The sequence below is a fragment of the Parambassis ranga genome, chromosome 14 (assembly GCF_900634625.1).
Source record: "Parambassis ranga chromosome 14, fParRan2.1, whole genome shotgun sequence".
Taxonomy (NCBI): domain Eukaryota; kingdom Metazoa; phylum Chordata; class Actinopteri; family Ambassidae; genus Parambassis; species Parambassis ranga.
The window spans coordinates 9,130,845-9,144,922 of NC_041034.1; the positions used below are offsets into that span (position 1 = coordinate 9,130,845).

Below are 14,078 nucleotides of genomic sequence, written 5' to 3' on the forward strand. Positions count from 1 at the left end.
TTCCACTACATAATGAATGAAGTTTTTCAACTGGGATATTTCATTCATTGAGAACTAAGATCTAGGTGTTATTTTAATGTCCCCATTTTTTTGAGCAGTGGATTTAATATGTGTCTTCCCTCACAGTTGCCTGATCGTCTTGTGTCCTAGTTCTGAGCATTCCAGCATTATTAATTACTATGACTTCCTTGGGTTTGACCATAAGGTGTTTTATGGATTACTGTTTTTTCTTCCTCCTGGTACCTCTGAAGATCAGATTGATCTCATCTCACCCCTTTTGTACCGTTGCCTTGTGGACTGCCCAGTTGTGTACCAGACTCTGACCTTGACAAAGGTTTCTGAGACAGCTTCCCATTTGTTGGACTGCCTTGTTGCCTTGTTGGACTGCTGCTGCTCCTTGTGCTCTGGCCTGCCATTGGCTTTCTGAGATAGCCTTCCCTGTCGTACTGACCCTGAGTCCAAATTCATTTGATGAATGCATTTTGAGTCCAAATTCATAAACAATCCTGACAGAATATGTCCTTTACTGAAAAAAAAAATAATCACTGGTTTAATACTTTGGCATTCAAAGAAATGTTTTCTTAAAATATTATCTCCTTTACAATCATCATTACACCAAGCTGATGTAAAACATGATAAAACACATGTGAACCAACTGAGGTGATGCATCTTGGGTATATATTTTTGTAAAACGTGTACATACTGAGATACAAAGTTCATTTTACAGGGGGGAGCCTTGTACACCAGCCATTTACTACAAAATGATCAGACCATTTTATATGATCTTCGTGAACAGAAAAGTACAACAAATTACAAAATAACACATGATGATCATAACTTAAAGTTAAATTATATTGTGTAGATCTTAACAATCATATTAAGACAAATTCACTTCTTTGTTATTGTGTTCATCAGCCTATTTCTTTTGCAAAGCTTCCTGATAGCGTTCATCACTTCTTCTGTCTTTAAAGAGTACACAATAGGATTGAGTAAAGGTGGTATAGTGTGAGTCAATGTGGAGTTCATGATTCTGGCATTAGGATGGATAGAGGAGAATAATACAGCTATGTTGGTGCCCAGGAAAGGTAGAAAGAAAAGAGCCACAAGAATCAGGTGAGCAGTACAAGTTTTCAGTGCTCTGAGTCGCTCCTCTCCTGATGCAATCCTGCTCAGGGCTACCGAAATGCAAATATATGTGACAGCTATCAGTACTAAAGGAATTATGTTGATGCTAACAACAACAATGACTGCTACAACGTAATTTACATATCTATTATTACAGGCTAGGTGAAATAATGGTCCATGATCACAGTAAAAGCTTTTTACAGCTAAAGATCCACAGAAAGAGAGGCGATCAATAAGCCCAACCAAAAATGCTATTTCACTCAAGAAAAACAACCACACAAACAGCAACATTACAGGAATAACTATTTTAGTCACAATACTATGGTACCTCAAAGGTAAACAAATTGCTATAAATCTGTCAAAGGCCATAGTGACAAGTGTCCATGACTGCACACTTGTAAAAAACATAACCAAGAACATATAACTCAAACAAGCCTCATAGACAATGTATCTCCTGTCAAACAGAAATGTGTCTAAAACTTTTGGGATGAGAGCAGTGCTGCCACACAGGTCTGTAAAAGCAAAGTGACACACAATCATGAATTTAGGAGTATGAAGACTCTTTACCAGGCAGATAACCAAAAGCAGAAAAACATTCCCAATCACAGTCATGATGTAGACAAAACACAAGAAAATATAGAAATACTTCACATGAGGCATGTCAGTAAAACCAGTGATGTAGAATGCAGCAGGGCGAACAAATGTAGCATTAAACATGGTAGAGGATCTCTCTGCTGGATCCATTACAAAAATCTGCTTCTCTAAGAAAAAAAGTGAGCTGAATGGTGAGTCCTGCCATTTATGTTTTCAGAAGGAAGGGACAGTCAAAATTCATAGGCTGTGTCATATGGTCATCAGTTGAATATTTAATTCTGTAACTGCCTCATGCATCATTAATGTGCTGATGCAATCATTAATTGCTGTCAACAAAGTACTGAATCATTATAGCACAAACAAAAGTAAAAGAAACTATGTTTGTTTCTTTTCTGTTTAGTGGAAACAAGATGGTGTTAAAAAAATGAAAAGGAAACACAAAGATTAATTTTTGAAACAACTCCTATAAAGTTCCAAAGAAATATGTGTACCAGCCAAGTGTAAATTATATGTCTTGTGCTTACATACCATTATGTGGTCCAAACGTTTTGTAGGAATTATTGTGTATTTGTTATTAACTGTCAAATTATGAAAAAATGTTCATCATCATGCACTCATTTCTTACACTAATTTTGCATTCAATCAATGTCATGATCCTGTGTTTTGTTGTTCTTATTTTTCAGATTTTTTTGTTATTTTGGTATTTATGTATTTTGTTTTGTTTTGGTTATTTCCTGTTTGATTTTGCAAAGCTCCATTCCTTCCTGTGTCTGTGTGTTTTACTTCTTCATGTGTCTCCTCCCTTTGTTGATTGCCTGCCCCGCCCTAATGTGTGTCACCTGCATCTCATCGTCTTCCCTTCCTTCATGTATTTAATATCTGTGTCTACCTGCATTCGCTGCCAGAGCATCTTGTGTGTCTAGGCGTGTCCTGCCTTAGTATTGTGTTTGATCTCAAGTGTATTTCCTTGTTCTTTGCTTTAGCCTGAATATCTCGCAGCCTAATTCAGCACAGACAGAGCTGGTAAGGCAGCAAACCATTCAGCGATTTAAGGTGAAATGCTGTTATGATTAACATAAACTACGTTATATGCCTATAGTCGCATGAAGAATAATACTACCAAAAGCTGTTTATGAGTTAGTTGCCTTGTTAGATAAGATAAGATAAGATAAGATAAAACTTTATTAATCCCGAAGGAAATTCTTGTGCCAGAGGTATTAAGTTACATTAAATGCAGTTAAGTACAGAGTATAAGTGTCACTATAATCCAAAAAGAGTACAGTACGCGGTATGAGCACAATATATGATACATGGATACAATATGGAGATGTAAGGTGCTAAGTAAACATAATATAGGAATGACAGTGATGCCTGACATGATTATCTAGCGCTTCTCCCTACAGAAAGGGGAGGAGTTATACAGTCTGATGGCCACTGGCAGGAAGGACCTCCTGTGGCGTTCTGTGCTGCTCCTCGGTAGTCTCAGTCTACCACTGAATGTGCTCCTGTAGGACAGCAGTGTGTCGTGCAGGGGGTGAGACGTGTTGTTACGAATACTGAGGAGTTTCCTCAGTATCCTCCTCTCCGTCACCTCCACCACAGACTCCAGCTCCACTCCCAGCACCGAGCCAGCCTTCCTAATGAGCTTGTTGAGTCTGTTGGTGTCGGCCGCCTTCATCCTGCTGCCCCAGCACACTACAGCGTAGAAGATGACGCTGGAGACCACCGAGTGGTAAAACATCTGCAGCATGGTCTGGCAGACGTTAAAGGACCTGAGTCTCCTCAGTAGATACAGGCGACTCTGTCCCTTCCTGTATATTGCCTCTGCGTTTGTGGACCAGTCCAGTTTGTGGTCAATGTGGACACCCAGGTATTTGTAGCTGTCCACAATGTCCACGTTGGTACCCTTGATGCTGACCGGGTTAGGGAGTGTCTGGTGCTTCCTGAAGTCCACCACCAGCTCTCTTGTCTTTGTGACATTCAGCTGCAGGTGGTTCTGTCCACCACACTCATATACTCCGCCTCCCGACCTCTGCTGGTACAGCCCACAATGGCAGAGTCATCCGAGAACTTCTGCAGGTGGCAGGACTGTGAGCAGTGTCTGAAGTCCGATGTATAGAGTGTGAACAGGAATGGAGACAGTACCGTGCCCTGGGGTGCCCCCGTGCTGCTCACTATCGTGTCCGAGACGGTGTTCCTCAGCCTCACAAATTGTGGTCGACCTGTAAGATAGTTAGTGATCCAGGTGACCAGTGGGGTCTCTACCTGCATGTCCAGGAGCTTCCTATTCAAAAGGGCAGGCTGCACGGTGTTAAACGCACTGGAAAAATCAAAGAACATGATTCTAACAGTGTTACCTGCCTCCTCCAAGTAGGTGTGTGCTCTGTGCAGCAGGTAGATGATGGCGTCCTCCACTCCAATACGGGGCTGGTAAGCAAACTGCAGGGGGTCCAGCGATGGTTCCACAACAGCACGCAGGTGTTTCAGGACCAGCCTCTCCAGAGACTTCATCACATGTGAAGTCAGAGCAACTGGTCTGTAGTCGCTGTGTGTGCTTGGATGTTTGGTCTTGGGCACAGGAACAAGGCATGTTGTCTTCCACAGGGCAGGGACAGTCATCAGGCTCAGACTCAGGGAGAAGATGTGCTGGAAGACCCCACACAGCTGTGTGGCGCAGTCCCTGAGTACTCTGGGGCTGAGTCCGTCCGGTCCTGCAGCTTTTCCCGGTCGTAGGCGACTGAACTCCCTCCTCACATCTTCTGTGGTGATGGTAACTGTGGACACAGAAGAGCAGAGAGAGAGATCTGAAGGGGGAGGGTGGGGGGTTGTTAATGGGAGGTGGGGTAAGGGGGGCAGGGTGATGTTATTGATGGGGAGGTGAAACTGGTTAGTGTGGTTAGGGGGAGGGGGAGGAGGAGGAGGTACATTGTTGTTATCGACAGGTGTTAATGGTGCATCACAGGGAGGGGGAGGGTGGTCAGGGAGTGGACTATCAAACCTGTTGAAAAACAGGTTCAGCTGGTTGGCCTCCTGCAGATCTCCATCCATCAGCTGGTCAGAGATCCTATTGTGGCCGGTGATGGTTCGCATACCACTCCATACCTCCCTCAAGTTGTTCCGGGCAAGTTGGCTCTCCAGCTTCCTCCTGTAGCTCTCCTTGCCCTCTCCAATCTTCTCCTTCACCTCTGCCTGGGCCCTCCTCATCTCCTCTCTGTCTCCACTCAAGAAGGCTGTCTTCTTTCTGTTGAGTGATGCCTTGATGTCCTTTGTCACCCATGGTTTATTGTTTGGAAAGCAGCGTATTGACCTGGTGGGGATTAGAGAATCTGTACAAAAATTAACATATTCTGTGATACAGTCTGTGAGTGTGTCTACATCCTCACCGTGAGTGTCACAGAACACATCCCAGTCAGTCACCTCAAAACATCCCTGCAGGGTCTCCAGGGCTTCCGGTGTCCACCTCCGTACAGTTTTGGTGGTCACCGGCTGCCACTGTACTGCTGGTATATACTGGGGTTTGAGGTGGACTAGGCTATGATCTGATCTGCCCAAGGGAGGGAGAGCTATGGAGCTGTATGCCTCTTTAACATTAGCATACAGTAAATCTAGAGTTTTATTTTCTCTTGTTTTACAGTCCACAAACTGCTTGAAAGTGGGCAGAGTTGATTTCAGATTAACATGGTTAAAATCGCCAGAAATCGCTATGAAGGCATTAGGGTGCTGGGTCTGAAGCCTCGCGGTCACAGAGCTGATGACGTCAGTAGCCCGTGACGCCTCAGCCGAGGGAGCAATGTAAACAACGAGTACAATGGCGTGAGAGAACTCTCTGGGCAAATAATACGGACGTAGACTCACCGCTAGCAGTTCAATGTCTGGGCTGCACACACGCTCCTTTACCGTAACGTGTCCCGGGCTGCACCACCGGTTGTTCACGTAGAGCGCAAGTCCCCCTCCTTTCTTCCTGCCGCTCTCGGTGCAGTTCCTGTCCGCCCGTACCAACTGAAAGCCGGCTAAACTCACGGTAGAGTCCGGTATGTTTGCGTGCAGCCACGTCTCTGTAAAGCACATTACAGACGCCTCACGAAACACACACTCGCTCTTTGTGAGAGATGTTAACTCTTCCATCTTATTACCCAGTGATCTAACATTACCCATGACGATAGAAGGAAGATACGGCTTGTATCTTCTTTTCCTCAGCTGTCTTCTTTTGCCCCCTCTGCTTCCACGTTGTTTCCTTCTTAGTTCTTTGGGGATTTCGTGTCGCTGGCCATACATCCCGCTGTGCTGGAGACTCATCAGCTGATCCCTGGTGTAAACAATGGAGCCCTGGCGTGTTTCCGTCACGGCCGAGACGCGGCATGATAAAAGTGCTCCAAAAGCGATGAAGACCACGAAGAAAGTCCGAAAAAGACGCATTATTGAAGTGCCTGACCGCTTATACTTCGATTTAGTACTAAGTAGAGTGTTTAGAGTAGAAATAAATTACGAAAAACAACTTAATACACCCGCGGTGTGCGGAGCTTCTCTGGCTGGCTGCTACTGCGAGGCCGCGCCGGAAGCTAAAAACCGCCTTTAGTAGTTTAGTAGTTCCATATATCTAATTACATTATTTATGTTATTAATGTATTTATGTGTTTATATCACACTATTTATTTTAACCTTTATTTTACCAGAAAATGTCATTTTACAACACAAGAACAGGCTGACATATGGAACGAGGTCAGTGAGTTCATATACTTAAATAAAAATCTTCAGCTTCAGCTGTTTTTGTAATCCATTCCTTGAATGACACACAGTCTAAAGATCAGAACTATAAGCACAAATTCTAACAAAAACTTTCAATCACCTGTCACTTTCACTTTTAATTTTAATTTGGAGAATAATAAATGAAACATGACATTTAAAGACAGGTCTTCCTCCAATATAAAGGCCAGGTATTTGTATGAGCAAACTAATATACTGGCCTGTAATGTATGGAGTTGAGGTGGGGGAAGGTCCAGGCAGGGTTCTTGTAAAAATGTATTTGTCTTATCACTCAGAACTAACTTAGAGAATTAAGATTTACCTGAATACATTCAAAATGCTTCTTGAAGCTTTAAAAAATGTAATTAGATAAGCATACAGGTGTATATTTAACCTGTATAAAACCAGATGACCGATTCGCCGACCGATGTGACACTGGTGCGAGATGCCACCACAAATTGCCAACTGGTATGTGGGAAACTATCATTCATTCAATGTGTGACACATGGACCAGTAATAGCATCAATGTTTTGTTGTCAGACGTTGTGGTTTTATATCATATCAGCACATGTATTATGTGGTTGCTAGTTTATTAAAAATAATTTAGTGCACTTAGATGAAGTGTTTTAGATCATATTTTTTGCACAATGCACCTGCACAGCATTATTTGACCCAGCAATAACAGAAAGGGGTTTGTGTATTTTTTTTGAATGTGACCTTCACTGAAAAAAAGAACAAAAATGATCACTGGTTTAATACTTTGGCATTTAAAGAAATGTTTTCTCAAAATAGTATCTCCTTCATGATCATCATTACAGCAAGCTGATGTAAAACATGATAAAACACATGTGAACCAACTAAGGTGATTCATCTTGGGTAACTATTTTTGTAAACAGCGAACAGTGAACACCAGCCATTCACTACAAAATGATGAGACCAATCTTCTTGAACACAAAAGTACAACAAATTACAAAATAGCACATGATGATCATAAATTAAAGGTAAATTATATTGTGTAGATCTGAATGATCATATTAAGACATTGTTATTACACAAATAATGTACTCTAACCACCTAATATGATTGTATAGCTCTGACAAAGTATTCACTTCTTTCTTACTTTGTTCATCAGCCTATTTCTTTTGCAAAGCTGCCTGATAGCGTTCATCACTTCTTCTGTCTTTAAAGAATATACAATAGGATTGAGTAAAGCTGGTATAGTGTGAGTCAATGTGGAGTTCATGATTCTGGCATTAGGATGGATAGAGGAGATCAATACAGATATGTTGGTGCCCATGAATGGTAGAAAGAAAAGAGCCACAAGAATCAGGTGAGCCGTACAAGTTTTCAGAGCTCTGAGTCGTTCCTCTCCTGATGCAATCCTGCTCAGAGCTACAGAAATGCAGAAATATGTGACAGCTATCAGTACTAAAGGAATCAGGTTGATGCTAACAACAACAATGACTACTACTATGAAATTTAATGATCTATCATTACAGGCTAGGCGAAATAGTGGTCCATGATCACAGTAAAAGCTTTGTACATCTATGGATCCACAGAAAGAGAGGCGATCAACAAGCCCAACCATAAATGCTATTTCACTCAAGAAAAACAACCACACAAACAGCAACATTAGAGCAACAGATGTTTTAGTCACAATACTATGGTACCTTAAAGGGAAACATATTGCGATAAATCTGTCAAAGGCCATAGTGACGAGTGTCCATGACTGCACACTTGTAAAAAACATAACAAAGAACATATAACTCAAACAGGCCTCATAGACAATGTATCTCCTTTCAAACAGAAATGTGTCTAAGACTTTTGGGATGAGAGCAGTGCTGCCACACAGATCTGTAAAAGCCAAGTGACACACAATCATGAATTTAGGAGTATGAAGACTCTTTACCAGGCAGATAACCACAAGCAGAAAAACATTCCCAATCACAGTCATGATGTAGACAAAACACAAGAAGACGTAGAAATACTTCACATGAGACATGTTGGAAAACCCACTGATGTAGAATGCAGCAGGACGAACAAATGTAGCATTAAACATGGTTGAGGATCTCTCTGCTGGACCTATTACAAATATCTCTCTAAGATGTTAAAGATAATAAATATAAATAAGATACATCTGCTTGGCAGAAATATCAAGTATAGTGCCCTAAGTTGAGCTGAATGCTGAGTCCTGCCATTTATGTTTTCAGGAGGAGGGGACAGTCAAAATGCAAGTAGCTGTGACATATAGTCATCACTTGAATATTTAATTCTGTAACCGCCTCATACATCATTGATGTGCTGATGCAACTGTTAATTACTGTCAGAGTACTAAATCATTATAGCACAAAAACAATGAAGTAAATACATAAAGAAGTAAAAGAAACTATGAATAAGTACTTTAGTTTTTGTTTGTCTCTTTTCTGTTTAGTGGAAACAAGATGTTGGTGTATAAAAAAAAATGAAAAAGACATTGTTGAAAACTGGAGAATATGACTTTTTGACATTCCACAATGAAAGACTTAATTTTCAGCAACATAAATGTCTCATCATATGAACACCTGTACCTCACAAGCTTTATGTAGGTCACATTGATACTCATCTTACACCCCATTTAGTATTGAACTCAGTACTTTGGGCTCCGCCTGATAGTAACTACTGCCATTTTTGGGGGGCTCACAGCAATTCAGCCATATATATAGATCTGTTCACTATGTTGTCCATATTTGGATAAATATGAGTGGAGCTAAGTTTGGCAGCAAGTATATAGAGGTGATGTAGACAAAACACAACATGTCAGTAAAACCACTGATGCAGGATGCCGCAGGATGAGCAAATGTAGCATTAAATATGATCATGCCTTTCACTTTATCAGCCATTAAAAGGAAAAAGATTAAAAAAGATAAAAATAGTCTGACGTAGCTGCTAAACAGAAACTGCTCTAAGATCAGCTCAGGCAGCTATACAGCACACTAAAGTGATCTGCCGCATGAGACCAGTCATTTTTACTTTTCAAACATGTAGCTGTGTAACATAGTGATCAAGTGGATGTTCATACACTTCAATATGTAACTGTTTATGTCATCATCAAACTGATGCAAGTCATCCTTGCCTGTGGTGGCTACTTTCCATGGCGCACACCTTACTGCTGGCTTCTAATCTCTTTTTTTGAGGACCCCTTTTGTTGAAACAGAAAACCTAACACCAAAAATATTTTTAATAGCTTTTCTAACTTGAGAAAACTTTCCAAAGACCAAATATGCACTTATCCTTTTACTAACCACTTAACGTTCACCCTGACACTGAACATCAAACACACTGTTAGAGATCCACTGACTGTGTTTTAGCCTGCTCCTCAATGATGCTCGGTGCACACTGCCTGGCTGAAGCATAGTACATTTATAGTCAGTATGCACGTCACTAGCTGAGATACAACATTCAGAGCGAAGGCTGTAGGAATCACTGTACAATAGTGATGACAAGTTTGGCTCTTTTAAGTCAGCTCTTATTGATCAGCTCCTTGGAATTTTTGTTGTTTAAATTATTATCAAAAACTATGTAAATATAAACTGAAATTAATTACTAGTGTACAAATCATTCATGATAAAGTTGATCATTTTCATAAGGCTTATTGTACTCAACAGTGCAACAAAAACAATACTCAAGTCAATCTGACAAAAAGATGCAATGTCTGGTTGCACATGGCCAATATTATGTTAACTATTTATTTAGAGAAAAAACAGAGATGCTTAGAGAATCACACAGGTTCACTGCACTGATAGATGTACAGCTCTACTGTGCCTGTGCAGGTTAATAAGCCTGTTTGTGATGAGATTTTAACCTTCCAAACTGCACACTCGCCTTATTGAAATTGAGATGAGACTTTTTATTTTCTGCGTTACTCATTTTTTCACCTTTCCATCGCCTGTTCTCTCTCTCTCATTTATTTCTCCCTCCTGTTTCTTTCTGTGTGTGTTGTTTCTGTACCCCCAACAACAATAAGTCCATACATACACATTAGTATGAGATATTCCCAACAAAATTGTTTTAACTATGTCTTTCTGTTAGCACTGTAAAGGCATTAATGTTATATAGAAATACTTACATTCTGAATACAAGCAAACAACAAGTTTGTTTGATTTATGTATTTAATTTCGTTCCCTTATTTATGAACATCCTGAGAAACAAATTATCAACTGCAGATAAATCAAGTAAAACCTGCACACAGATATAAACCTAAGATATTAACTGTGTCTTAAGCTGAGAACAAGAAAAGTTAAAATAACCGCAGACATGTCTTAATTTTTTGTCACAATTTTAGATTGGCCTTTAATTTTTAACAACTTTTTAAAAGATTGTTGGATTTCTTGTGTCTGAAAAACATAGATGATAGGGTTCAACATGGGGGGGACAACAGCAGCCAAAGACAGGTTAATGATCCGAACATTTGGTTGCGTTTTGCTCCCGAATATATACACAATCATAGTAGGTAAGAAATAGATTGCTACTAATGAAAGATGACCTGTGCATGTTTTGATAGCCTTCAGTCTCTCATGCACTGTGGAAATCTTTATCAAAGCATAAGCAATACAGCAGTAACTTATCAAGATAAATGCTAGAGGAAGCCAAAGAATAAGAACTGGTGCCAAACCACCAATTGCACGATTGGGGGTAATGTCATTGCAGCCAAGCTGATATAAAGGCCCATGGTCACAGAAATAGCTGTTAATAACAACAGACTTACAGAAAGAAACTCTTGTGAGAAGCCCAGATGAAGTGAATGTAATACTCATTGTATAAAGCCAAAAACAAATAATTAATGTCAACATGCGCTTGTGGGTCACCTTCACTTGATAGTGCAGAGGGTAAATGATTGCCATCAGTCTGTCATAGGAGAGTGCGACCAGATTAAGAGCCTGCATCGACAGCAAAGTAAAGCAGAAAAACATAAACACTATGCACTCATTGAAAGGAATATAGGGATGGTTAAACAGAAAGATATCAATAACTTTTGGAACCAAAGCAGAGCTACTTAACAAATCTGTAAGTGCAAGATTAAAAACCACCATATATTTGGGACTCCTCAACGTGTGATCCAGTATTATAATAATCATCACTAAAGTATTACCTATCACTGAAACAATATAGATAAAAAAGAGGAAGACAAAATAATACTTAATATTAGGTATGTCAACAAAACCTCTTATTATAAAATATGCAGGGTGCACTAAGCTGATGTTTTTCTCTAACTCCATTTAAAGACTTTTACTTGTGCTGTCCCTCTGATCTGTGCACTCTGAGGTGCGTCCTGGAATCCAGCTAGAAATTGCGAGCAGTGCTGCCATTTTCCAACTCTTATAGCGACCGTCTGCTCCCATGTGTCAACTCTGCAGCAGCATGAGGACACTAGGTTTGCACATTAGGTTGTACTAGACACTAATATAAATGATAGTAATTATTTGTATTAGAAACTTATTTTACTGTTGTTACATTACATATGCAGAGCAAACATGGATATCTTAAGGATTGCTAAGCAAGAGGCCTCTTATCCAAGCATCACAAATTTAGTGATGAGCCATCCGTAGCACATTATTATTTAAATTAAACTAAATCAGTATAGTAAAAAGCATGCATAGATTCAACATTTTTATTTCAAGTAACTGTAAGCATATAAAACAAGAACAAGGTATTTATCCATACACCAACTTGTCTAGTTATTCTTACTGCTTTGAACTCACTTATCCAACTGGACATTTTTATACATAAATATAAAACTACTGATATAACTATCTAAATACATTTATAGACGTCTAAACATTTACATGAAAACAGCTGTATGATGTGGTGAACCACATTTTCACATTGTAATTTTGCGATTCCCACTGATTTTTAATAACTTTTTCACAGATTCTTTAATTTCTTGTGTCTGAAGAACATAAATGATCGGGTTCAACATGGGAGGAAAGACAGATGTCAGAGACAGGTTTATGATCCTGGCATTTGGATGTATTTTATCCATCAAGGTAAATGTAATTAAAAGTGGGGCAAAATAGATAACCACTAATGAAATATGAGCTATGCACGTTTTAAAGGCCTTAAGTCCTTCCTGAACTGAGGCCACTTTAGCCAAAGTATAGCCAATGTATATGTAAGTTAACAGGATAAAAAGTAGCGGGAGCCATAAAAAAAGAACTGGAGACAGAAAACTAATGACATAACTGGGGAAATTATCATTGCATGCAAGTCGGTATATCTGACCATGATCACAGAAATAGCTGTGAATAACCACAGAGTTACAAAATGAAAGTCTGGTAAGAAGACCGATTGCAATCAGTATAGCCAATATAGCAAAGGCCCAAAAACAGGCGATCAAAGTAAACATAAACCTGTGAGTCACCTTCACTTGGTAGTGCAGAGGGTAGCTGATAGCAATCAGTCTGTCATAGGCCAGTGCAACCAGATTTAGTGACTGCATGGAAAGGCAGGTGTAGCAGAAAAAGAGGAACATTATGCAGTCAGCGTAGGAAATAAGAGGGCGATCAAACAAGAAAATGTCAAGAACCTTCGGCACCAGAGCAGTGTTACCAAGCAAGTCCACAAACGCCAGGTTAAACACTGCTATATATTTTGGAGTTCTCAGATTATGATCCAAGTATATTAAAGCCATGACGGCTGTGTTCCCAACCACTGAAACAACATAGACACACAAGAGAAAGATGTAGTAATACTTGACATTATGTATTCCAATAAATCCACTTATTATGAAATAAGCAGGGCGCACAAAAGTGATGTTCTTTCCAATTGCTGAGTTAAAAAACTCCATCACAAAACTCCACCTCAGTAGAGATGTGTAGGCCAGCAAAGTGTTGTCAAATGATAAGACAAGTTTCTTTCTCTCTGCTTCTTGTGGCATTTGCAGCTCAGTCAAGCTTTAACTGTTCTGACAGAAACCAAACGTCACTGCCACACCCTACCCCCCTACCATCCGTTATTTTTTTGTTAGTTGTTATTAAAGGGAACAGTAAGTAATAATCTGTATTACGCATCACAAATACAGAGAATATAAAAATTTCATCAAGAACAGACATGTTGTCTTTGTGAGGCTTATAAGGCCAAAAGTATGAATGCTATAACACAAGACAGTAAACATTATACATGATAAACATCGAGCAGAGCAACAAGAAAGTATGCCTTTAGTATTCTCGGCTGAATTTAAGTGTTAAATACTACAAAATGCTAATTTTTTGCTTCTCTGAACTTCTCAGAAAAATGACTATTTTCTTTCAAAATAATGTAATCTTTTCATAACATCTGTCACTCTGTCAATCTATTTTGTTTCTCATATCAATAATTTTAAAGCTGTTGAGATAACTGAAAAGCATTTGTCCGGCAATTTACATTTACTTAATGTCAGGGTGGTGCAACCATAAACAATGGGCTTTTATTTTGAAGTTAAGAGACAATAGCCGTAAACAGGATGTTGTATCAGCCAGAGGACCCCAAGGGACCCTTGGGATTAAGCTAAAAGGGTTTGTAGGTCTCTCCTAAATATTGATAAAAAGACCTACTTTCAATTCATATATAGACTGGTACACTTTCTGTCAGGTGGTACAACC

General features: G+C 39.7%; 3 protein-coding genes across 3 annotated transcripts; all 3 read right to left on the reverse strand.

Moving 5' to 3' along the window:
* Nucleotides 1-7,567: 7,567 nt before the first annotated feature.
* Nucleotides 7,568-9,186, reverse strand: LOC114446517 (olfactory receptor 1-like). Its single transcript, XM_028422163.1, has 2 exons — nucleotides 9,175-9,186; nucleotides 7,568-8,533 (listed from the first exon to the last, which is right to left on the reverse strand). The coding sequence occupies exons 1-2, from the start codon at nucleotides 9,184-9,186 to the stop codon at nucleotides 7,568-7,570; spliced, it is 978 nt and encodes a 325-aa protein (XP_028277964.1).
* Nucleotides 9,187-10,760: 1,574 nt separating this feature from the next.
* Nucleotides 10,761-11,717, reverse strand: LOC114446518 (olfactory receptor 2AP1-like). The gene has a single exon (XM_028422165.1). It carries the CDS (start codon nucleotides 11,715-11,717, stop codon nucleotides 10,761-10,763), a length of 957 nt encoding a protein of 318 aa, XP_028277966.1.
* A 602-nt stretch (nucleotides 11,718-12,319) lies between these two features.
* On the reverse strand, nucleotides 12,320-13,285 carry LOC114446519 (olfactory receptor 1-like). Its single transcript, XM_028422166.1, has one exon. The coding sequence runs from the start codon at nucleotides 13,283-13,285 to the stop codon at nucleotides 12,320-12,322; it is 966 nt and encodes a 321-aa protein (XP_028277967.1).
* Nucleotides 13,286-14,078: the final 793 nt, after the last annotated feature.

Excerpts from the sequence above, each read along its gene's own strand:
- LOC114446519 (XM_028422166.1), bottom strand. The coding sequence starts at position 13,285 with ATGGAGTTTTTTAACTCAGCAATTGGAAAGAACATCACTTTTGTGCGC.
- LOC114446518 (XM_028422165.1), bottom strand. The coding sequence starts at position 11,717 with ATGGAGTTAGAGAAAAACATCAGCTTAGTGCACCCTGCATATTTTATA.